Below are 23,655 nucleotides of genomic sequence, written 5' to 3'. Positions count from 1 at the left end.
CTGCCCTATATTTCAATACAAACACAAAGGTTTTAAGCGTTAGGCTGTGTCCATACATCGACAAGGTGAATCGATGTTGTCGAGGCAGTGTGGATGTTTTTCCAGTCGGCCATCGACTATGTAGGTATGAACACATTATTTATCATATTTATGAGTTCCAGGCTATGTTTATCGACTTTGGTCGACTCCAGTGTAGACGTACCTCTATCCTTGGATCACAGTTTAGACATGCTTCAATTTAGAGTACAGTACCGTCCTATTCTCTTGCTTTAGAATCTTTAGGTAGGTACCTATTCCTCGGTCAACGTCCTTGATATATCATGGACTAACACATCAGTTCCCATATGTCACAATCAGGCAGGATGGTAATGATACTTTCTTCTCGTGTAGGACCACCTTCATACTCTGGAATGGACGGTATAAGGTGACACCAAGGTCGGTCACACGGTCCATGGTTTGGTAGTTTGGTCCAGAATTCTGGAGGTTCACATGCTGAATTCATTTGGACACAGTTAAGTAAGTAAGTTTGATCCATGGTGTAAGTATCCTCTGGTTTGTAGTAGGTGTTTGAAGTGATTTTTCCGACGTGTAGGTACAATGCATTGAGAAATCACTGCTTTTCATTTAGGGTACAGAACTTAGGTAGGTGTATACTTTCTGTCGAACTTGAAATATCAAAAGGATTCAGGTTAATCCAACATTAAAAGAAATTCATGGAAATGTTCAAGTCTGACACCCATATTTATGAACAAAATGCTTGCTCTTAAGTTCGTGCCAAGCATAGTCTCAAGGCATTTGATTGGTCAATTTTGACTTGAGACTGATCTAAGAACGATCATTCTTGTTCATAAATACGAGTGTGAATCACCATTGAAAACAAAGAGGGTCTCATTTTACAAAATTCACATCATGTTTGCCATTACTTAGAGAGACATACTAATGTTGACTTACTAGGTAGGTATGTGTACCTATATACCTACTCTTAGCTGAAAAGTATTTGCATTTTACCAAATTTACTGTAAACCCCAAGTTGACGTTTCTCCCTTGCCTAAGTCTGGACTAACCTAAAGTTACCATGAGTCTGTACTCGATATACCCGGGCATTAATAGCTCTAGCAAGCTCATACTATTGAATGCCCATAGTATTTAATAGAATAGTATACATAGAATGCCCATAGTATTTAATAGAATAGTATACATAGAATGCCCATAGTATTTAATAGTTTATTCTAACTCTGTGTCGACCCTATTAGGAGAAGACAAGAACAATAGGGACCCCTACCAGGAGACTGTTTCCTGTACTAGCACCTAACACTGATGAGGTATGTTTAGGTACAGAAGCACTCGAAAGTGTCGGACGACCTAAAGACGTTTGATAGTGAGGCCAGGGTCCGCCAGGAGTGCCAGAACCTTCACATTACTAAGGTGGGTAATATTGTTCAGAAAGTGAGGTTCAGTGTCTAAAGTGGTAGATCTTTTCTTATTTCCGTTTCCGTGAGATAGATACTCTACCTATCCAACGGAGTTTAGCTTAGCAGATATCAGTCGCGCTTGGGTGATGTTTCAAAGTCATAGAGCAGGAAAAATGAGGACCAACAGAATTTTTCTTTTTCTTCTACGACTTCTAGATCCTGAGATAAATCGATTTAAAAAATACCGCTAAATCTTGAACTTTGACGTGACTTACTTAGGTAGAAAATTACTTAGGTAGAAAATTCTTACTTAGGTAGAAAACATGAATAAATTACAACTGCTTCAATTGAACAAAATTACTTGCTTGATTTATCAAATGTCCCGAGCAAAGCTCCCTCGCAGGCAACGCATTAATGTGTTTATGCGCATACGTTTCTGCGCAGTTCTTTCTGCTCCTCCGCTAGCGCGCTTGCATAGTGGCGGTACCTAACGGATGAAAAAAACAACTGCGTAAAGTCTGACGTCACACATATTTAAACTCTTTCATTGGAACGGAAAATAAAAATTGAATTTTGGACCTTTTACAGTTATTTTTTTGGAGTTTTGACCTCAGATTTGGATTTTTCCCAACTTTTTATATAGGAATCGACTATTTATTTGTAATTTTTACACATTTGCAACTGCTCCATTGGGCGTTTAACACCCCTTGGATGTACAGAAACAATATTTGGACGTCTTCTAAGTAGTATTGTAACATTTCTCAGGTGGGAATTTTATTCTTCAAGCACCCTAGAGACGAGACAAAATCCGTACGTGCCCAAACTATCAATCAAGAGCCAAACCAATGAAAATATCATTTAAATATATTCATGCATGCCAATAATGATTCCTACCTACCCCAAGTTCTCACATTACCTTATCGAGCATAAATTTCAACCAAATATGAATAAATTATCAGTAACCAAATGATTCTAAGTACATTAAATATGTATTCCCTATAACCAAATGATTCTAAATACATAAATATGTTTAATATTCACTTTGTAACCAAATGAATTCCAAACACAAACATCTCAATATAAGTGGCAGTATGGTATACCAAACCCAATAAGCTACCACTTTCACTATCACGCGAATCGTAATGTTTGCATACGTAATGGCCATTGTCTGTCCGCTAGGTAATACCTACTGTTGAGTAAATTTGCTTACCATCCTTGGTCAGTAAAAAAAAAAAAAGATGAGTGTTTGAACGTTTCATCGCAATTTTTTAGTTTTTTTTTCGTATGGTTTGTGTCGTAGCATGCCCATCCCGTAGAATGTTCCTCATCAGATGGGCGAGAAGACCCACAATACTTCCCATTGGGGTGCATTGGGGGACGCATATTTGCAATCGAAATACACGTGCAAATTTTCGTTGATGGTGCTACCTATTTCGACAGATGGTCATAAAGAATCTATGTTCAATAATTTAGTGGAGATGTCAAAATTCCCAAGATCTGAAATATCAAAGTATTCCCTTAAACCGAAAGTATTAAAATGCATCTCCACTATTTCGTTGGTGGATGTGTCAGTTCTCCCATGATAGGAAATCAGACATCTCCACTACTGTTTTATTATTATTCTAAAGTTTGCTTGTAGGGTGGAGCGTCTACCTTGTAAGCCTTAGGTCGCGGGTTCGGGAATCGATTTTTTTATTATGATTCTACAAAATTGTATACATGTCAGGTCATATTTTTGAAATCCGTTTCCAAATATGAATAAATTATCAGTAACCAAATGATTCTAAGTACATTAAATATGTATTCCCTATAACCAAATGATTCTAAATACATAAAATATGTTTAATATTCACTTTGTAACCAAATGAATTCCAAATACAAACATCTCAATAAGTGGCAGTATGGTATACCAAACCCAATAAGCTACCACTTTCACTATCACGCGAATCGTAATGTTTGCATACGTAATGGCCATTGTCTGTCCGCAGGTAATACTGATGTTGAGTAAATTTGCTTACCAACCTTGGTCAGTAAAAAAAAAAAGATGAGTGTTTCAATGTTTCATCGCACTTTTTTTTTTCTCTCTCGTATGGTTTGTGTCGTAGCATGCCCATCCCGTAGAATGTCCCTCATCAAATGGGCGAGATGACCCACAATACTTCCCATTGGGGGACGCATATTTGCAATCGAAATACCTACAAGTGCAAATTTTCGTTGATGGTGCTACCTATTTCGACAGATAAAGAATCTATGTTCAATAATTTAGTGGAGATGTCAAAATTCCCAAGATCTGAAATGTCAAAATATTCCCTTAAAGTATTAAAGTGCAAATTTTCGTTGATGGTGCTACCTATTTCGACAGATAAAGAATCTATGTTCAATAATTTAGTGGAGATGTCAAAATTCCCAAATTAAAATGCATCTCCACTATTTCGTTGATGGATGTGTCAATTCTCCCATGATGGGAAATCTGACATCTCCACTATTGTTTCATTATTATTCTAAAGTTTGCTTGTAGGGTGGAGCGTCTACCTTGTAAGCCTTAGGTCGCGGGTTCGGGAATCGATTTATCCTTTTATTATGATTCTACAAAATTGTATACATCTTCTTCTTCTTAGGGTGCCGTTGATCCGTTCCGGATGTTGGCGATCATCATTGCAATTTTCACTTTGTTAGTAGCGATGCGAAATAGTTCAGCTGATGATTTGTCGTATACATGTCAGGTCATATTTTTGAAATCCGTTTCAGGGGAAACTTCAGCCCCCTCAAGGTCTTCTCTTCACGGCCCTGGCTACCTCCATCAAAAGGCTGATTGAAAACAACAGCTTAAAGAGCTTACAGGTAAAAAGTTCAATCATGAAAAACACTGGTATAGTAAATAGAAAGTAAAAAATATAGGAATGTACGGTAGGTACCTACAGGCCGATCACAGGAGAAGTACATCAGACATAATTTCCACCAAACTCTTTGTTTTTCTTTTTTTTTTTATAATTAAGCAAGGTCTATTGTAATAATAAAATTATGCATTGTAAAATGTTAAACCCATAAAATACGTACACGAGACCTTGTTTAGACTGCTGGGGTAAAGGGACTTTTTAGTCTTATTCGAGCAGGATAAACAAGGTATATTCTATTCTATTCTATTCCAAACTCGGACTCTGTAAGGAGGTTAGAAATCAACACTTTTCCCCCAAAAAAGGAAAATAAAAGGTAGAACTAGGTACCTAAAATTAGGAATTCTTGTTAGTAAGTATTTTTGGTAACTAGTGTACCAATAGCGTAGGGGTTTATTGTTGCATTTAGCCCCTGGCCCCTGTTACCGGTTGGTCTATGACGGGCCCTGGATAGGTACCTTTATAAATAGTAATCATTGGTATCATAGATAGAGAGTAATACACTTGACTGAAGATGTTTTCCAACATCAAAAGCCGTTTTGTATTCATTGCTCGTTGCTCTAATGATTTTTAACCTCGTTAGTGAATGAACGCATATTTTTTTCCCCCCATTATAGGAAGTATAATTTGTGCTGTAGAAAGCATAATCTGTAGCTTTTGATGGCTGAAATTGTGCTGAGCTATGTATCTAATCTAGGTTATCCTGGTTAAATCCAAACAGATTTTTATCCCAGGTTTTATGTTGTAAGCTGATCTGCGTTGGGCTTATTGGGAGGTTGTGATACGAAGAGAAGAGAAAGAAGAAGAACAAGAAGAAAAAGAGGAGGAGGAGAAGGAAGAGGAGGAGGAAGAGGAGAAGGAAGAGGAGGAGGAGAAAGAGGAGAAGGAGGAGGAGGAGAAGGAGGAGGAGAAGGAAGAGGAGGAGGAGGAGGAGGAGGAGGAGGAGAAGAACAGGAGAAAGAAGAAGAAGAAGAAGAAGAAGAAGAAGAAGAAGAAGAAGAAGAAGAAAGGTACAAAAATTAAACAAAAATGTAAAAAAAAGGGGTGAGATGATGATAACACAGAAAGAAAAATCGTTTATCATGAAATGCATTATGATTTTGACTAAATTATTCTCTATTTTGAAATTGTGGACCTAATGAATGGGAAATGAGTTTCGTCGTTTATCATTTTTACCACAATAATATTAAAATAATAATAATAATATAATACCTACCTAGGTAGGTAATGGGTAAAAAAAAAAAAAAACATTTTAACGATGCGATGTTGCTAAAAACTGAAATGTCTAAATACTCTAAATGAATATACCTATCTATCTCTGTACCTCAGAACATTAACTAAACATCAGGAAAAACAGAAACTGATGGGAATGGGAAGAAAAATTGCAAAACATTTAAAATTGATTACAAAGGAACTTCTACCCCTTCGCATGGCACCTACGAGTAGGTATAGCTCATAAAAAAGGAAACTAGGTAGGTATTTACCAAATATGGTGCCGCACCTTAAGAATCGCTAGACAAAAAATCTAGCCAACATTGATTTATTTGATACAGTAAAAATAACTCAAATATCTAAATGTAGACATCAGCAAAACATAAAAAAAATATCGGTAAATTCAACAAATCAACATTTTATAGGTAAATTCAATAGAATCCAGGAAGTCAACAAAGTTGTTTGACAACCAACTTTAAATTGAAGAGTTTTAATAAAGAACGCCCTCAAAAGAGGAAATTAATTTTATGAGTGCCAGCCTAGTTAGCTTAGTTGGTAGTGCGTCTGCCTTATAAGCGCTAGGCCGCGGGTTCGATTCCCGCCCGGGGCGGATTTTATCCTGATGGGATAATGTTCGTTCTCGGAACGGCTGGCTTTCTCCTATCCTGTCTTCCTTCTCTCCTCGATTTCGGGACGATAAGACCATAGCAGTTAAAGTTCCCTCTGTCAAACCTCTTAAAAAAAAAAAAAAAAAAAAAAAAAAAAAAAAAAAAAAAATTAGGTATATTGATTATAATTTTAGAAATATTAACTGAGCTAAAGGCCAAAAATTTTCAAAAACATTTTTTTTTTTTTTTTTTTTTTTTTCCAAGAGGTTCGATAGAGGGAACCGTAACAAAGGACAGGATGGGGGAAAGCCAGCCGTTCCGAGAACGAACCTTATCTGTTTAGGATAAAGTCCACCCCGGACAGAAATCGTACGAGCGACCTAGCGCCGCCATTTTGGCCGATTTTTGGCGGAATTTGGAATCAGCCAAATGGGAAAAGGAAAGTCGTGTGATGTTCACACCAGATTTCGAACACATTAGAAAAGATGTTTAAACATATCGCAAAAGAAGAAAAGTATAGAAGATCCAAGAAAGAAAAGAAGAAAGTGGAAGAAAAGAAGATCCTTCTTATGTAAAACTCCTCAATCACCAATCCTAGTATCATAGGTACCGAAAGTGGAAGAAAAGAAGATCCTTCTTATGTAAAACTCCTCAATCACCAATCCTAGTATCATAGGTACCTACACCATGTGTAATAATAATTACTGAATTAAAGTTCCAAGTTCCTATCTAATAGGCATTATTTCCGAAGCACCTTAAGGTCCTACAAGTCCTAGGTCAGGCTAGGCACTTATTATCTAAACGTCTTGGAACGCAGTGGGAACTTTCTAGTTAGGTAACCATAACCAAACCAGTGGCGGTTGGTGAGTAGGAAACAGAGGGTGCTGGTTTAGGAAGAAAATAAAATTAAGTCTCTTTTTTTATGCCTTTTGTAGAAGGTACTTGCCTGTACTTACCTATCTAGGTATCCTACAAGTCCTAGGTCAGGCTAGGCACTTATTATCTAAACGTCTTGGAACGCAGTGGGAACTTTCTAGTTAGGTAACCATAACCAAATCAGTGGCGAACGGTGAGTAGGAAACAGAGGGTGACGAAAATAAAATGTTGGAAAAGAAAATGAAACAAAACGTAATATCTTCCTAACCTTATTTTACCTATTACCTACATACCTCCTATGGTAAGATGGTAATAATGCCTCACCAGGGACAGTTTTGTCGAAGTAAACTTCATGATCAAGGAAAATTAAGGGGGGGGGGGGGGACTTTATGAATGCATATTTATTAACACGTCAAAATCTTATAATAAATTTATACTAATTTTACTGGTTATAGTGCTTGAATGTGAATAATTTAAGTTCTTTAGTAGGTAGGTATGTTTTAATTTTTACCAGAGACAATTGCTTTGGTTTGTCTGTTCCACGATAACTCCTGAACAATGTAGGTACCTGTATTTCCTATCCTATTTTGGTGAGATTTGGCACACATCTTCAGCAAATAGAAGGAATTTTCTAGTTCGAATAATTCGGACCCCAGTAGGCCTCCGAGGCTCTGTAAAGACCGCTTTTGTGCTTAACTTCTATTGTTCGCTAAACTAGCTTCTAAAAGTCGCCACTGGTCACACCAGTGCATAAAAATAATTCACTTCGCAGATGTCACAATGTCATATTGCATTATTCATTGATAAATAATATCGGCAACTGAATGGAGATTAACATTCCCAGACTCTTCTCCTCTTCTATAGATGATAAATTCCATTAAAAAAATCTCAGGCCAATTTCAAAGTTGTAAGAACTGGAAGCGTCATTTTTTGTAGCAAAGTGCACTTTTTACGCAACCTGCCTGTCAGCCAGTTACACAATAAAGATAAACAATTATCGAAGATTGAGGAGAAAGGAGAGAGAGTGCTCATCGAACTAATAGAATAGAATAGAATAGAATAGAAATATAGAATACTTAGGTAACATAGAATAGAACAATCACATTAGGAATAAAATAAAAAAATATAATAAAATCTCTTAATACAGCTGAGATGATACTGAAAAGTCCTTTTAACCCCACAGTCTAAACAAGGTCTTGTATATTTTTTGATTGGTAGAATATAATTGAGCAAATAGATCTTTTTACAATCGTCAAGAACAAAGCTAGGCCTAAGTACCACCGTAAAATACTTTTTAAGTATATAAAGCCAATTCAGTGTCTCCAAAGACTCTAAACACTTGGACACTCGGGCCAGGAGATAGGTAAAATACACCCAAAACCATTGTGGTCAATTTTTCCAAAAGGAAAATTTGCATGTTCTGCAAGGCCAGTTGTTCTACTGAGGTAACATCTGGTAACATATTTTACAACATTTTCTACAACGGTGGTTCTTCTACTTGGGGAACATCTGCTCATAAGGATACATGGATAGGATTGTGTTGGCTCCTTTCTTCACAGCTTCGTTTTGGGGAACATCTGCTCATAAGGATACATGGATAGGATTGTGTTGGCTCCTTTCTTCACAGCTTCGTTTACACCACTATTACGAAAATCTTTGAACGTATCAAACAATACCTTCCAGTTATCGTTGAAGAATTTCATCATGGCTTCGGCTGTAACAGATTGAGATTATTAGGTATTATTTTTTGAAGAGGTTTGTCAGAGGGAACTGTAACTGTTAAGATCTTATCGTCCCGAAATCAAGGAGAGAAAGAAGACAGGATAGGATAAAGCCAGGCGTTCCAAGAACGAACATTATCCCATTAGGATGAAATCCGGCTACGGCCTAGCGCTTACAAAGCAGACGGGCTACCAACCAAACTAACCAGGCTGACCTGACTAATTCAAAGTGGAACTTACTCAATGTGTTATCCTTGGACAGACTATTGGTGAATTTGAGGTGAGCAGCTTTGGGTGTGCCTAGAAAATATTTGAAGTCCTTGACGTGTAAATAATCTTGTCCGTCCTTCTTCACCAGTTCTGTCGTGATTTTCACCACATTTCGGATTTTTGCTGAAATTCAGGAGGGAAGAAATAAATATTTAAATAAAAATAGCAAAGGTTGAGTGCGACGGGCATCCACTAGTTTTTTTTGTAGTCAAAACCAAATGTGAGCCAAAAGCAATCACCCTAGCTAGAGCTGATTGAGAGGCTGACGCTGACGAAAAACCGCAACCCCGAAAAACGGGGAAAGGTGATGAAGAAGAAGAATTAATGGTTGATAAATCAGCCAAAGTTAATCTGTTCCGGTTTTTTTTTTTTACGTGAGTACTGAGTACTTATAGAAGTGCTGAACAATGAACATAGACTTACTGCAGTTCAAAAAGCCCTGTCCTTTGCCTTTGAACGGCATTCCAATGATGACCCCATCCAAAGTATAGTCGTCCTTGATTTTCATGAATGGTATGTCCCAGGTCATGTCAATACTGTTGGGGAGCTTGGTGAAACTGTCAATGAAAAAATAATAGTCCTTACTACTTACGTCTATTAGTACTATCTACTTATTCGAATAAGACTTTCGCTTTTTAGTCCGTCCTTCCTTTATTATTACTAATAATAAAAGGTATATTGGACGGACTATTGTATTCGCTTCGGTGTCTGTCTGTCAGTCTGTCTGTTTGTCTGTCCCCATAGAAGGACTTATCCAAACCTAGTCGGTCTTTTTACCAGGATCACGAAAATGGTGGTGCAAATTTTGTCCAGAAAACCATAAAGCCAAAAAAATGGTTCCGCCGAGCAAGGCTAATAAATGGATGGGTGACTTAAACATTATATTGGAAATAAAGGGAGAACGGGCTCTAGTCTTGATTTTAAATCACTTAAGGGGGTTTACCCTCCATTCAATATAAGTTACCCGTCTCCTTACATTAAACTCACCCAGTCTAAGTTTGGCCGGGAAAAGCAGCAACACGTGATTCTATAGATGGCTACTCATCCAGATACCAACCATGTTCAACTTTGCTTAACTTCTTCCAATGGTTCATAGCTTAATATGTTTATAAGAAATTTCTCAAAAATTAGGACAAAAGTATCAATGTAGGTAAAAGATTCGTAGGTTTACACTTACTCAGCTTTGGTCAATTGTCGACCTATATATCAAATTAAAGGTCTTTTTACCAGGATCACGAAAATGGTGGTGCAAATTTTGTCCAGAAAACCATAAAGCCAAAAAAATGGTTCTATGGTTTTTGGGGGATTTTTTTCATATTTTCTCACACAAATGAGCTCTGATCTCGAAATTTGTCGCGACGACCTATGAACTCAAAGCGAGAAAGTTTTAGATAACACTTTGGCCGGGTTTGAACACTAAGTTTGGCCGGGAAAAGCAGCAACACGTGATTCAATAAATGGCTACTCATTCGGATACCAACCATGTTCAACATTGCTTAACTTTTTCCAATGGTTCATAGCTTTATAAGAAATTTATCAAAAATTAGGATAAAAGTATCAAGGTAGGTAAAAGATTCGTAGGTTTTGCCACTTACTCAGCCTTGGTCAATTTGGCATCCTTTAGCCCAGTGATGTTGACATTAGTGAGGACCTCCTTGAGCGTCATTCCGGCAAAACTGTCCACCTCGATCCGCGGTATGAACATGGGGTCAAATGGTTCGAATCCCAACTCCGGAATACCTTTGGAAATCGGATTGGAAGGAAAGAAGGTAGGTAGTTTGGTACGTATGTGTCCGAAATAATACCACCACCAACCACCAACAACAACAACAGGTCAAGATCTCAGTCCCAAATTAAACACTTACTTTTGTTTGTGCTGCGCACATTGCATAACTCCAATAGATACCAGGCGTTCATACAAAATTTTGCTTCTCAGACTGATGCTCACAAGGAAAATGACAGACAGACACCGAAGCGAATACAATAGTCCGTCCACTATACCTTTTATTATTAGTAATAATAAAGGAAGGACGGACTAAAAACCCGCTTAATATTATACTTATAGGTACACGCATTATATATTACACGATTTACACGCAATTATAAAGGGACTTTTCAGTCCTATGCGAGCAGTATAAAATATAAGCACTATTATTAATTAATACGCTGCGTAAAAAACCCGAGATAGCCAGGGCCGTTTTACGGGGGAGGGGGTCATCCGGCCCCAAGCTTCTGAAAGGGGCTCGGAAAAGTATAAAATACAAAATACTAAAGTAAGTTAGCTAAAACTACCTATTCTTGTAAAATAATAATAATAATAAAAAGCGAGGAAGGGCCCTTTTAAATCAGTGTTGCTAGATTTTTGGTCGAACGTTTCTTGGGGTGCGGCACCTGTTGTGGAATTATCCGCATCCCATTAGGGGCTCATTGTTGGAGATAGCCCCGGGGCCCCTTTAAGCCCTGAAGGGCCCTGTCTATCATTAGACGTCTACGAGCAATAATATGAATTACAGTCAAAATTACCGCAGGCTCTGTTACGCAACGTGAAGCCTAATGGATGTTAAATCACTAGGTTCCTATAGTGTTCTAATCTAATCTAATAGTGTGGATGTATTTCAGGCAGTGTCCATATGTCGATCGACCGAAATGTGGACACTGCTTAAAAACCAGATATATCTGGTACCTACCTATAGGTAGGTACCTACTTACCTATGGTAGATTACTGGTCTAATTCATCACAATCACATACCTAGGAACCTGTATTTATTTAATGGGTAAAAAAAAAAAAAACATTTTAACGATTTGATGTTGCTAAAAACTGAAATGTCTAAATACTCTAAATGAATATACCTATCTATCTCTGTACCTCTGAACATCAACTAAACATCAAGAAAAAAAACAGGAACTGATGGGAATGGAAAGCAAAATTGCAAAACATTTAAAATTGATTACAAAGGAACGTCTACCCCTTTGCATGGCACGAGTAGGTATATCTCATAAAAAGGGAAACTAGGTAGGTATTTACCTAATATGGTGCCGCACCTTAAGAATCGCTAGACAAAAAATCTAGTCAACATTGATTTATTTGATACAGTAAAAATAACTCAAATATCTACCTAAATGTAGACATCAGCAAAACATAAATAAATATCGGTAAATTCAACAAATCAACATTTTATAAGTAAATTCAATAGAATCCAGTAAGTCAACAAGAGAGAGAGAGAGAGAGAGAGAGAGAGAGAGAGAGAGAGAGAGAGAGAGAGAGAGAGGCGCGGGTAGGGAAAGGAGATACAAAATAATCAAAAAGAGAGCGAGAAAGAAATACATAAACCTTTTTATTACTATCGTAATAATAAAGGAAGGACGGACTAAAAATGTATTGAAAAAGTACTTTCTCATTACCTTGTATAGGTTCCCTATACGTAAGGGTAATAGAAAGTAATAAATACCAATACCAAAATACCGATCGTAATCTTCAATTTCATAGTAAAATAGTAAAAGTTGTCCTCTTACTACAACTTTTACTATGAAACTAATAATTCACTTCGCAGATGTCACAATGTCATATTGCATTATTCATTGATAAATAATATCGGCAACTGAATGGAGATTAACATTCCCAAGACTCTTCTCCTCCGCAATTCAAATATTTCTTCTTCTTCTTCTATAAATTTAATGGGCAAAACTGTCCACCTCGATCCGCGGTATGAACATGGGGTCAAATGGTTCGAATCCCAACTCCGGAATACCTTTGGAAATCGGATTGTGAAGTATAAAGAAGGTAGGTATTTTTGCATACTAAAAATGGTAAAGGATAGGTAGGTCGTTTGGTACGTATGTGTCCGAAATAATACCACCACCAACAACAAAAATATGGGGCTCAAATCTCAGTCTCAATTTATTAAACACTTTTATTTGTGCTGCGCACATTGCATAACTCCAATAGATACCAGGCGTTCATACAAAATTTTTCTTCTCAGACTGATGCTCAAAAGGAAAATGTGAACCAAACGATTCTTTAGTAGGGGCAGAATAATGTAAATTGGCACTAGCCCATTAGATGTGTTGGTAGGTACTTGCTAAAATAACAGTTAGGGGAAAATTGTCTAAATTAGTCCTCCTATCTTATAAATCTAAATAGCTCAAAGAGGTAATGAGTAAAGGGAAGTTGCCCGAACTAGTCCAACCCAAATATTTGAGGATCTTGGTTTAAAACTTACCCGGTGCTAAAATAGGTTGCAGATCATTGAACGCTTTGGTTGCACACTTGTTAAATTCCGGATCACTACGATGACAGGTGAAGTATTTCTTCACTAAAATCAAGAGAGGGAGAGGGAAAATTTGAAAAAAAAAGAGAGAAATTCTCGGGAGATTGAGCCTGAATTTTGACATCACTTTGCGACTGCCTATGCACCTACTTGAAAAAAATTATACCTGTCTATTTTGCCATAACTTTCCAAGAGTTGTCCGACTTTGATGAAATTTGGCAAACATGTTCAATGTGAGAAAAGGAATTTTTGTCATATACAATTTTTAAATTTTGGACTCTATCGGACCTATGGGGAACCAGTTGACTATCTATTATCTATCTATAAGTGAAGCTATAGACTTTTACTTACAATCGACGGCAGAGTGAACACTCAATACCAGACAGCTCAGCAAAAGACATTCGGCAACCAAGACTATGGAATTTGGCCACGCCATGGTTTAAAATCTCCAACAATGCAAGGTTCCTCAACAATGTTTTTATTATCAGGTAGGTAGTATTTTTTATCTATTATTTATTTATTATATTTTTTCTTTTTGTGAGGCCCTTTTGACACCAACACCACCTTTCACAATCGCAAGATGAAAATCGTCATCAACAAATTGCGCACTTGCGGTTAAAATGGACCGAACGACTTGCAAATATGTACAAGATGGAACAACTTGTAGTCTTGCACTGAAAATGGAAATTTATTTTCATCGAGTTTTTATTTCGTATTCATTGCTCATAATTTAGGTATTTATTACTATATTTTTCTCAAGATTGTCAGCTTCGAGGTGGGAGACAGAACCAAGGAAGAACTTAGCATGAGGAGCTGCTGAAATTTTATATTCTACGAACTGAAATTTTCAATCTAAGGCTAAGCTGCTACAACATCGCAACATCACTTTGTTGGTTTGAAAAATGATGCTCATAAAAAATTAAACAATTTCTTGACCCCGCCGGGAATCGAACCCGGGTCTCCCGCGTGCAAGGCGAGCGCAGTGACCACTACGCCATGGGAGCTGACTTATTATTATTATTGTGAGATCCCATTTTTTCTTTGATAATGACAGTCACTTCTGCTTCCTCGCCTTTTCCCGTGTTCAGACGGGGTCGGAGTTTTTAGTCAGCCTCTCAATCAACCCTAACTAGGGTGATTGCTTTGGGCTAGCATTTGGATTTGGCTACAAAAATTTTACGAGTGGTTGCCCTTCGCACTCAGCTATTTCTTTAACAAGGGGAATTCCAGGCTGCTATCCTCCCTCTTTAAAGTCGCCCAGCCATAACGACAGTCACTTCCTAGGTATAACCGCTAAGGTAATTTGTCATTTTCTGGGATTCGAACCTCAGTATTCTTGGTTAAGCACTTAGTTCCTTAGCTGTGAACTAATGGGGCTATTCTTGTATAAAATAAATACACTCCAAGGTATAATAGTATCCATTTATAACACGAATTCATATTATTTTTTATTCAATCTTGCACCTAGAAAGGTAGACAGCTAAATGCAAGATCGACAGGTATACAGGTTCAGAGGTATTTTCATTTCACGTCCAACCAAGAATATGAAATAAAATTTGCTTAAAGTTGAAGGCGTGTGGGAGAAAAGTTGAATTGAAAACGCCGAAAAACCTTGATAGTCTATTATAGGCCAGGCGCTTCGAACTCTTGATGTTGGTGCGTCGTGCGCCTCCCAAGGCACGCTTGATGGAGTCCTGGAATTTTGGATATTTACTGCGGGATTCAGCGGGATATTTGCGGGATACTGGATATTTACTGCGGGATTCAGCGGGACATTGGTGGATATTTACTTGGGGAACATTTCTTCATAAGGGAACTTGGCGAGTGCTTTGTTCATGGTGTCCTTCATAAACTTCTCAACATTTCCATTGCGAACGTTCTTGAACATTTCGAAAAGAGAGCGCCAGTTCTCATTGAAGAATTTCACCGTGGCCTCAGCTGCAACAGAAACGAGAAATGGTCACATAGGGTTCGTTCTCGGAACGGTTGGCTTTCTCCTATCCTGTCTTTTCTCATTATTACCTATGTAGGTATAATAGTTTAGTGAAGTATAAAGCTCACTTGGAAAATGGGGCCACTACGGTGTCATCATATGCCTCATCAGGACACAAACTATCCCGATTTTTCTACAGAAGTATTAGGAAATAATATTTTTGGTATTCCCAATAAAGCTGAAGGTAAAATTGATCCTAAGGGCAAGGTAAACCTTTGACAAACGGAATGTTCTGTTAAAAAAGACAAACGGCAATATTAAACTGTTGAGATAAAGGGACTACATGTTCTAATTCGACAGTCTAAATAAAGCACCAATATCTAATGTGCCTGAAGTCCATTCGATCCCAATTTTATCCAAACTTTCGATCCCAATTTTATCCAATTTTGTACTTACTCAATTTCGGATCTTTGCTCAGAGTGTTGGTGAACATAACATGGGCAGTTTTGGGGGCTTCTGTCGTATATTTAATGTCCTTGACCTGCAGATAATCTTGGCCATCCATCTTCACCAATTCAGTCTTCAGTTTCACCATATTCCTGACTCCGGCTGAAAATTGATAGGATTTTAAAATGCTTTACTTAGATGTTTAAACAGGTCTTAATTATTGTTCCATAAAATGTAATGTTATTACCAATCAAATATATAAGACCTTGTTTAGACTGCTAGAGTAAAGGGACTTTTCAGTCCTATGCTGATAGAATAAACAAGGTATATTCTATTCTATTCGGGCAAGTTAATTATGACTGTTAGGTCTGTCACTAAAGTTCGTTTCAATGGAAAGTTGAAAGGAATGGTCCAAAGTGTCAAAACAGCCTTCTAATCCCAAAACCCATTTCTGATAGCAAGCCTGTTAGGTGTGGAAGTCAAGGCTATAACTTTATGTAGAAAGACAACTTGTAAATACAGACAGTAAAACAATTTATCCAGGAAAATTATCATTAAACCTAGAGCACATCGGAAACATTTCTTGTGCAAATGTTTCAAATGAAATGTTTTTCAACTGTTGAACAACTTTTAAGATAAAACCTAGTAGGCCAACACCGGAAATACATAGGTATTGTGCACATGTTGCCAAACAATTGTTTCAAATGTTGAGCAACTTTTAAGATAAAACCTAGAGTAAAAGACAAGAAAAAGTCAGAAATAAGTCTGGAGAGTACAAAAGTTGCTAGATTGTTGCAGAAACATTTCTGGATTGTTGAGAAACGCTTGATCTGGTGTGTACTAGACCTTAGAGGGGGAGACACATAAATACATACTTTATTGCAGCTCATTATTGTGACTCGACTAAGCATTAATTAAGCACAAAACAATAACCATGTGTACGCACCTAGAGATCCCAGAAAATGAATGGTTCAAGCTAATACTTTACGGTCTTTAGGATAGGCAAGTTCGCAGAAAATATAATTAAAGAGCTTTATTGGAGAAGGGTTCAGATGAAAATCAAGTTTCGACTAAAACAGCTTCAAAGTGTTCGATTTCCATTGAAAAATATGGGGACTAATGGGGAGAATTTTACAACTCCTGTAGGTATGTGGATAATGGAGATAACAAAATGATTATTTTTGGAAATGATTCCTGACAACATCCCCCAAAAGAAAACCCATTTTACTCGAAAAGGACCGGCCCTTTTTACTTAAGAGCGTTCAATTTAAATCATAATGTCATACGGGACGTGGGTAAAGCTATAAAGCTGTGGAAATCGAGGAGTTGTTTTAGGGAGTGCCCCTCATTCGGTACGGGGATTAATAATTGGCGGACCCACACATAAATACCTAATTATTTACTTAGGTAGGTATTAGGAAACAATAAAGACTGACTGATGGTTGTGAGATACGTAGGTTTCTAGGTAAGTACCTACAGACTATTATGTAAATTTAAATCTCCTTCTTTTCGACTTAGGGGACCCCAAAACGAATCTTTGAACTTGAATTATTGTTTTTTTTTTTTTTTTAAGAAATAGACATAAGCAAGCTAAATTTCACAACTGGAATGGAATGCACATAAGACAAAATTGGTACAATAAAAAGCAACAATTCAATTAAATAATTTCCAGGTTTCGAAAAACTGGACCTATTCCAAGTTGACCCTACCTACATTAGATTTCCCATACAATGAGTAATGGAAGTAAAAAAGATGGTGAAACACAGTGGCGTAGCGTGTATGTATGGCGTGTATGGCGGCCATACAACTCAAAAGTTCACTCTAATGCCCATAAATATTAATGGCATGTACTGTGATGGGACTTGGTAGACCTGTGCATGAGCCCTACACGCCCTACACTTGAATTTAGACCATGCTACGCCACTGGTGAAACATGATTTAAATAATAACAACATATTATTTCACTCCTTGTAAATTAGATACTGATTTCCCAATCACGTAACAAACGCGTTGATTATTATGAAGATTCAGATGGAAATGGACATCAGACACGTAACAGTAAAGTTCATAGGGCAAGCAGACAAAACAAGGTAATTATTGGCACCTTTGTACTCTGAGTAGCTAACCCATTCGTACGACACGTAACAGTAAAGTTCATAGGGCAAGCAGACAAAACAAGGTAATTATTGGCACCTTTGTACTCTGAGTAGCTAACCCATTCGTAGGGGGCTTCCTTAAAATGAAGTAAGTACTGAGGTACCTACTCATAGTAGGGCCGTATGTAGCTACCTAACTAAGGGCGGTAACTCAGGTGCTCTGACCGTCGCATATTGGAAGCGTAGTCTCTACGCGCTACTCAAAGTCGAGCGATTTCGTTTTTAATGTGCGAAGGGCCTAAGTCTTCAGACCGTCTGAGAAGCTAGAAGTCGAAAGCTTTTTCTACCACACACGTTTCGACTGTCCGAGCGTGGATGACTGCCATAAGTTTACAGATCCAAAAAATAGGTGCCTAAAATAATAATAAAAGGAAATTTATGTCTACAGACATGACATAGCCCAAAACTACTAATGTCCGATCTTAGCACAGAGAGCGAGCAGAGTGCCAAGGGTTTTCTTTGACGTCACCCGTTTGATTTACACAGGCTAAAATGCTTTACTTAGATGTACTTAGAACATCCCATTTCGGTGCTGGGTTAACACGAGAACACCAGAAAAGTAACCCGATGGCTCAACATCAAGGATTTTCAGCAGGAAAAATACTCTTTCCATTTTTCCATACCCCTTTCTTAAAGAAAATATTTTCGTTTCCCTGCTTAAGAGACTTACTGCAGTTGAAGAAGGACTGTCCTTTGCCTTTGTATGGTACTCCCATGATGACTCCATCCATGGAGTAATTGTTCTTGATGCGGAGTTCGGGAACTTCCCATGTCATTTCAATACTGTCTGGGAGCTTGGTAAAACTGTCGATTGAATTTTACACAAAATAGATTTATTGAATTATTGATTAAGGATATAGGTAATTCAATGGAGGAATGAAGAACAGACCTTTGTCAAACAGTGGAAAGATAACGGTAGCCCATGATGATGATGAATTTATAAGGGCAGGTAACTAGCCTCGCAAGGTTTCGTTAGAGGGCCCCTGTGTCAATAGATTGGGGAGGGGGGTAATTTGGCACTCCTGAATGTGTCTCTGAGGGACACCTAAATACCCAGGGCCCCCGCGCCAGTAGTACCTAGACAGGAACTCCAAAATATCCAAGAGTCTACTTACTCGGCGCCAATCTAGTTAGCTTACAGGTTAGTATGCCTGCTTTCTGCCTTGTAAGCGCTAGGTTGCGGGTTCGATTCCCGCCCAGGGCGAACTTCATCCGAAACATTCACGACGATAAGACCTCAGCAGTTATAGATACCTGAGCAGTAACAGTAACAGTTCCTTCTATAAAACCTAAAAAAAAAACTTACTCAGCTTTATCCAATTTGGCATCCTTCAGCCCAGTGATGGTTATGTCAGTGAGAACCTTCTTCATCTTCATACCCTCGTGTTGCTCCACTTCCATCCGGGGTATGTACATTGGGTCGAATGGTTCGAGACCCAGCTCGGGAGCACCTTTTGGAAACGGGATTGGATGTTAAAAAAGAAGAAGAAAAAGAAGAAGAAGAAGAAGAAGAAGAAGAAGAAAAAGTTCAAGTACCAAAAACAATAATAAATTGTGTAGGTGCCTATATCGTTAGTTTTTTTCAAGAGGTTTAACAGAGGGAACTGTTCTGCTATGGTCTTATCGTCCCGAAATCGAAGAGAGAAGGAAGACAGGATGGAAGAAAGTTGACAGAGGGAACTGTAACTGCTATGGTCTTATCGTCCCGAAATCGAAGAGAGAAGGAAGACAGGATAGGAGAAAGCGATTATCGTCCCGAAATCGAAGAGAGAAGGAAGACAGGATAGGAGAAAGCCTGCCGACAGAGGGAACTGTAACTGCTATGGTCTTATCGTCCCGAAATCGAAGAGAGAAGGAAGACAGGATAGGAACACAGAGGGAACTGTAACTGCTATGGTCTTATCGTCCCGAAATCGAAGAGAGAAGGAAGACAGGATAGGAGAAAGCCAGGGGGAACTGTAACTGCTATGGTCTTATCGTCCCGAAATCGAAGAGAGAAGGAAGACAGGATAGGAGAAAGCCAGCCGTTCCGTAACTGTACTTTTTTAAGCGAATGCAAATATCAAGTTTTTTTTTAAAGAGGTTTGACAGAGGGAACTGTGACTGCTAGAGAAATCGAAGAGAGAAGGAAGACAGGATAGGAGAAAGCCAGCCGTTCCGAGAACGAACATTATCCCATCAGGATAAAAAAAAAAAACACATGTATTTTTTTGTTAAGAGGTTTGACAGAGGGAACTGTAACTGCTATGGTCTTATCGTCCCAAAATCAAGAGAAGGAAGACAGGATAGGAGAAAGCCAGCCGTTCCGAGAACGAACATTATCCCATCAGGATAAAATCCGCCCCGGACGGGAATCGAACTCGCGGCCTAGCGCTTACAAGGCAGACGCACTACCAACTAAGCTAACTAGGCTGGCGTGTCACCCGTTTGATTTACACAGGCCAGTATATCTTGAACTCGGGACTAACTGAAAACTTTCTGTGGTAAGATCGGCCATAGCAGCCCGGAGAAGAAAAGCAAAAAAATTAAAGGAATTACTTAGATCCCCTTCCTAAAACTCCCCGGAAAACCCTGACTGAAGCCACGAGCCAGGGGCAAACTGCTCACCTACCGACTTTAATCACCATGTTTACCAGTCATTGAGATAATTGTGAGGTACCTGAAGGAAAACCCTATCTGATCTATTTCTATCTACACAATCCTACAGACACTCACACACATATACACAATTACATACAAACATTACAAACGAGAAAGCCAGCCGTTCCGAGAACGAACATTATCCCATCAGGATAAAATCCGCCCCGGGCGGGAATCGAACCCGCGGCCTAGCGCTCAGTTACGGTAAATAGTAATGGAGAACCTACTACCTACAACTTGCACTTCCAGATTCGATTCATGATATTTTTCCGGCTCTGACGGTGGCCAATGGTATATCTTTCCTTTGTGAATCAATAGCCCTTTCCTTTGTGCAGAATTTCAACACTATTTCTGAGTGTTAAATGCCCTGGTCCACTTTTTTCAAGAGGTTTGATAGAAGGAACTGTAACTGCTAACGTCTTATCGTCCCGAAATGGAAGGAGAACTGGATAGGAGAAAGCCAGCCGTTCCGAGAACGAACCTAGCGCTTACAGCATTTTCCTGTCTAACTGGCTCTTGCGACCTTTGACAACATCTAGAAGTGGAAGAACACTATCAACTTTTGCGATTTCTACTATACTTGCGTACTAACTATATGTAAGAGGCTAAACAGAATGGTCAGTGGTCACTGCAACATTATAAATGTTAGTACGTTTGTATGTTTATGTACGATTGCACTTTGTATGTTTATGTTTAAGTACACACATACAGAGGAAATAAAGTACTTTTCATTATCCTGCCCGGGGTGGATTTTATCCTGATGGGATAATCTTCGTTCTCGGAACGGCTGGCTTCCTCCTATCCTGTCTTCCTTCTCTCTTCGATTTCGGGACGATAAGACCATAGCAGATACAGTTCCCTCTGTCAAACCTCTTAAAAAAAAACTTAGGATCGAGATAGGGTCGCCCTGTCACGATTCACAAATAGCTTCAGATTTAGTCCTCGATTCTCTCTCTCGTTTTCCAGCATTTTCAGCCACTGAAAGCAGAGAATAATAAAACAGTAGGTATTAGATACAAAATATTAGGCAGATTCAATTGAGTGTAGTTAGGAACCTAAGGTAGATACTATGTAGGATTGGATGCTAAGAGGGGGGATGTTCCAAATTTTCGGAGTTAGGCCGATAGAAAAGGAGCAAAAGAAAGCTAGAGGCCCGAGGTCCCCCCTCTAAATACGGCCCTGCTTTCAGTACTATCTAGGTAAGTTTATTTTAATGTCAATACACTTCAGTACACTGTTTACATACCTTTCCAAGAAAGATGGACGATGAAGAATCCCCATGGTTTTGAAGAACGTGTGGTAGCGATCACAATGGTTAGGAAAGTATCGCTTGAATCTGAATTCAGCCAAATATCCCGCCAAGTATTTATCCACTAGGACAAATCGAGGCAAATGTGAGTGCACATCTCTCCACAATCTCTGTATATTTTGAGTATGAGCTCCTGAATCTGGGTCTACGAAATTTATTTTACGATTCACGGTAAGGTGGTTGAATCCTTCTGTGCTCAGATTACTGTAGCCTTCCCAAGAGCTTGAAATAACTGTTGTATTGGCATGAATCTTTTCCTGGATTACATTGAGAAGTGTGTCAGCATCTGTAGTCTCAACAGGAATCAGAAAGTATTTGTTCTTATCTCCTCCTCTCTCAATCCCTCCAAATATCCACCTTCCATCATTTTTTCTTTTCCTCTTGCTTTTGAGAAAATCTGCCTTATCTATCTCAACTATTTTCCCCGGACCTCCAATCTTGATATTCCCAACTTCCATCTGTTCCCATTTCAGAATCACATCTCTACAGATGCTTGCCCATTTTGTCACACTGCTGGTAGGTAGCTCCATCTCGTCTGAGAGAAATTGATAACGAGGAGGTGCCCGTGTTAAATAGAAAGCAACAAAGGTTATGATCTGCTGAATTGACAATTGTGAATTTTGAAAGAATGTTCCACTGAGGATTGACTCGGAAAATCCACACTGCATCTTTCTCTCATTGATCATTTCGTTGTCACACTGCTGGTAGGTAGCTCCATCTCGTCTGAGAGAAATTGATAACGAGGAGGTGCCCGTGATAAATAGTGAGCAACAAAGGTCACGATCCGCTGAATTGACAATTGTGAATTTTGAAAGAATGTTCCACTGAGGATTGACTCGGAAAATCCACACTGCATTTCTCTCTCATTGATCGTTTTCATACGGTTGCACGTGGCTCTTTTGGCCTCCCAGTCAATAGTACAAATAGACTTGCAATGGTGACACGGAATTTCGTCAGATAAACACCCATGCATCTTGAGAAAGGTGAAAACTTTCTTAAAATCATCATCCTTGTGTGAAAAGTAAAGCAAGTCTGCCATGCTAATTTCACAATTATTACACTCATTAAAAGTGGTCATTTTTATCTAAAAAAAAAAAAGAATGTAACTAGGTATGCTATGAAAAATTAAGAACTGTACTTTTATCAAGCAAAATTTTTCATGATCTACAACAGAAAACTAGAAATAAAATAAGATAGGTAAGCTATTACAATGCATCTTTTCAGATATGTTCTTGAACAGACTTCTATGCATACACATACAGTGTCCCAGAATTTAGATAGTCAAGGTTTTTCTCAAAACCAGCTTGAATTGCAAGGGAAACCCAAATATTTTGCTTTATTTTGGTTCCAAACATAGGCCTGGTTTGGGTAAATTTAGCTGAAAATTTTCTTGACGAAAATCCATTTTTTTTTCAAATCTGTTTGAGGTCCTAAATTTTCAAAAAAAAAAAAAAAAAAAAAAAAAAAAAAAAAAAAAAAAAAAAAAAAAAAAAAAAAAAAATTCTCAACCCCACAAGCAGCCAACTATAAGGTAATTCTTCAGATTTTTACAAAAATGGAGATTTTCAAATTCATCTGAATGAAAAAAATTTTGGACCCATTTTTTATTCATTAATTTTGGCAGTTTTTCACCCATAGGTACACATAGAGTCTGTTCAAGACCTATCTGATGATGAGTGTTAAAATGAATAGTTTACAGAAACACTTTGGAATATTATCACAAAAGAACTATACTTCACATTAGAAGTCATAAATGAATAAAAGCAAAAAGGAGACGAATCACAAGTTCAAGAGTTCTATCTATTCCCTCCATCGGGAAGCCAACATTTTATATTGCAACATTTATAGAAAGTGTCATTGTTTCATCAGCGCACTCCTCGTTTGAATCTGCATGAAGTAAGGCTCTCGG

The 23,655-nt window shown here is 38.2% G+C and overlaps 3 protein-coding genes across 3 annotated transcripts; all 3 read right to left on the bottom strand.

The window, feature by feature from the left end:
- Window positions 1-8,555: 8,555 nt before the first annotated feature.
- On the bottom strand, window positions 8,556-13,954 carry LOC103506852. The gene is made up of 6 exons (XM_017443052.2): window positions 13,613-13,954; window positions 13,214-13,306; window positions 10,589-10,733; window positions 9,417-9,550; window positions 8,964-9,116; window positions 8,556-8,716 (listed from the first exon to the last, which is right to left on the bottom strand). The coding sequence occupies exons 1-6, from the start codon at window positions 13,695-13,697 to the stop codon at window positions 8,556-8,558; spliced, it is 771 nt and encodes a 256-aa protein (XP_017298541.2). The 5' UTR covers window positions 13,698-13,954.
- Window positions 13,955-14,669: 715 nt separating this feature from the next.
- On the bottom strand, window positions 14,670-19,243 carry LOC103506851 (circadian clock-controlled protein-like). The gene is made up of 4 exons (XM_008471265.1): window positions 19,104-19,243; window positions 18,468-18,601; window positions 15,651-15,803; window positions 14,670-15,199 (listed from the first exon to the last, which is right to left on the bottom strand). Exons 1-4 carry the CDS (start codon window positions 19,211-19,213, stop codon window positions 15,048-15,050), a joined length of 549 nt encoding a protein of 182 aa, XP_008469487.1. The 5' UTR covers window positions 19,214-19,243; the 3' UTR covers window positions 14,670-15,047.
- Window positions 19,244-21,203: 1,960 nt separating this feature from the next.
- On the bottom strand, window positions 21,204-22,862 carry LOC103506850. The gene is made up of 3 exons (XM_008471264.3): window positions 22,451-22,862; window positions 21,684-22,262; window positions 21,204-21,415 (listed from the first exon to the last, which is right to left on the bottom strand). Exons 1-3 carry the CDS (start codon window positions 22,822-22,824, stop codon window positions 21,409-21,411), a joined length of 960 nt encoding a protein of 319 aa, XP_008469486.2. The 5' UTR covers window positions 22,825-22,862; the 3' UTR covers window positions 21,204-21,408.
- Between the last annotated feature and the right edge of the window lie 793 nt (window positions 22,863-23,655).

The sequence above is a fragment of the Diaphorina citri genome, unplaced genomic scaffold (genome assembly GCF_000475195.1).
Source record: "Diaphorina citri unplaced genomic scaffold, Diaci psyllid genome assembly version 1.1 scaffold266, whole genome shotgun sequence".
Lineage (NCBI taxonomy): Eukaryota > Metazoa > Arthropoda > Insecta > Hemiptera > Psyllidae > Diaphorina > Diaphorina citri.
The sequence above is the reverse complement of the archived record's forward strand: the minus strand, read 5'-3'. Positions and strand labels throughout refer to the sequence as shown.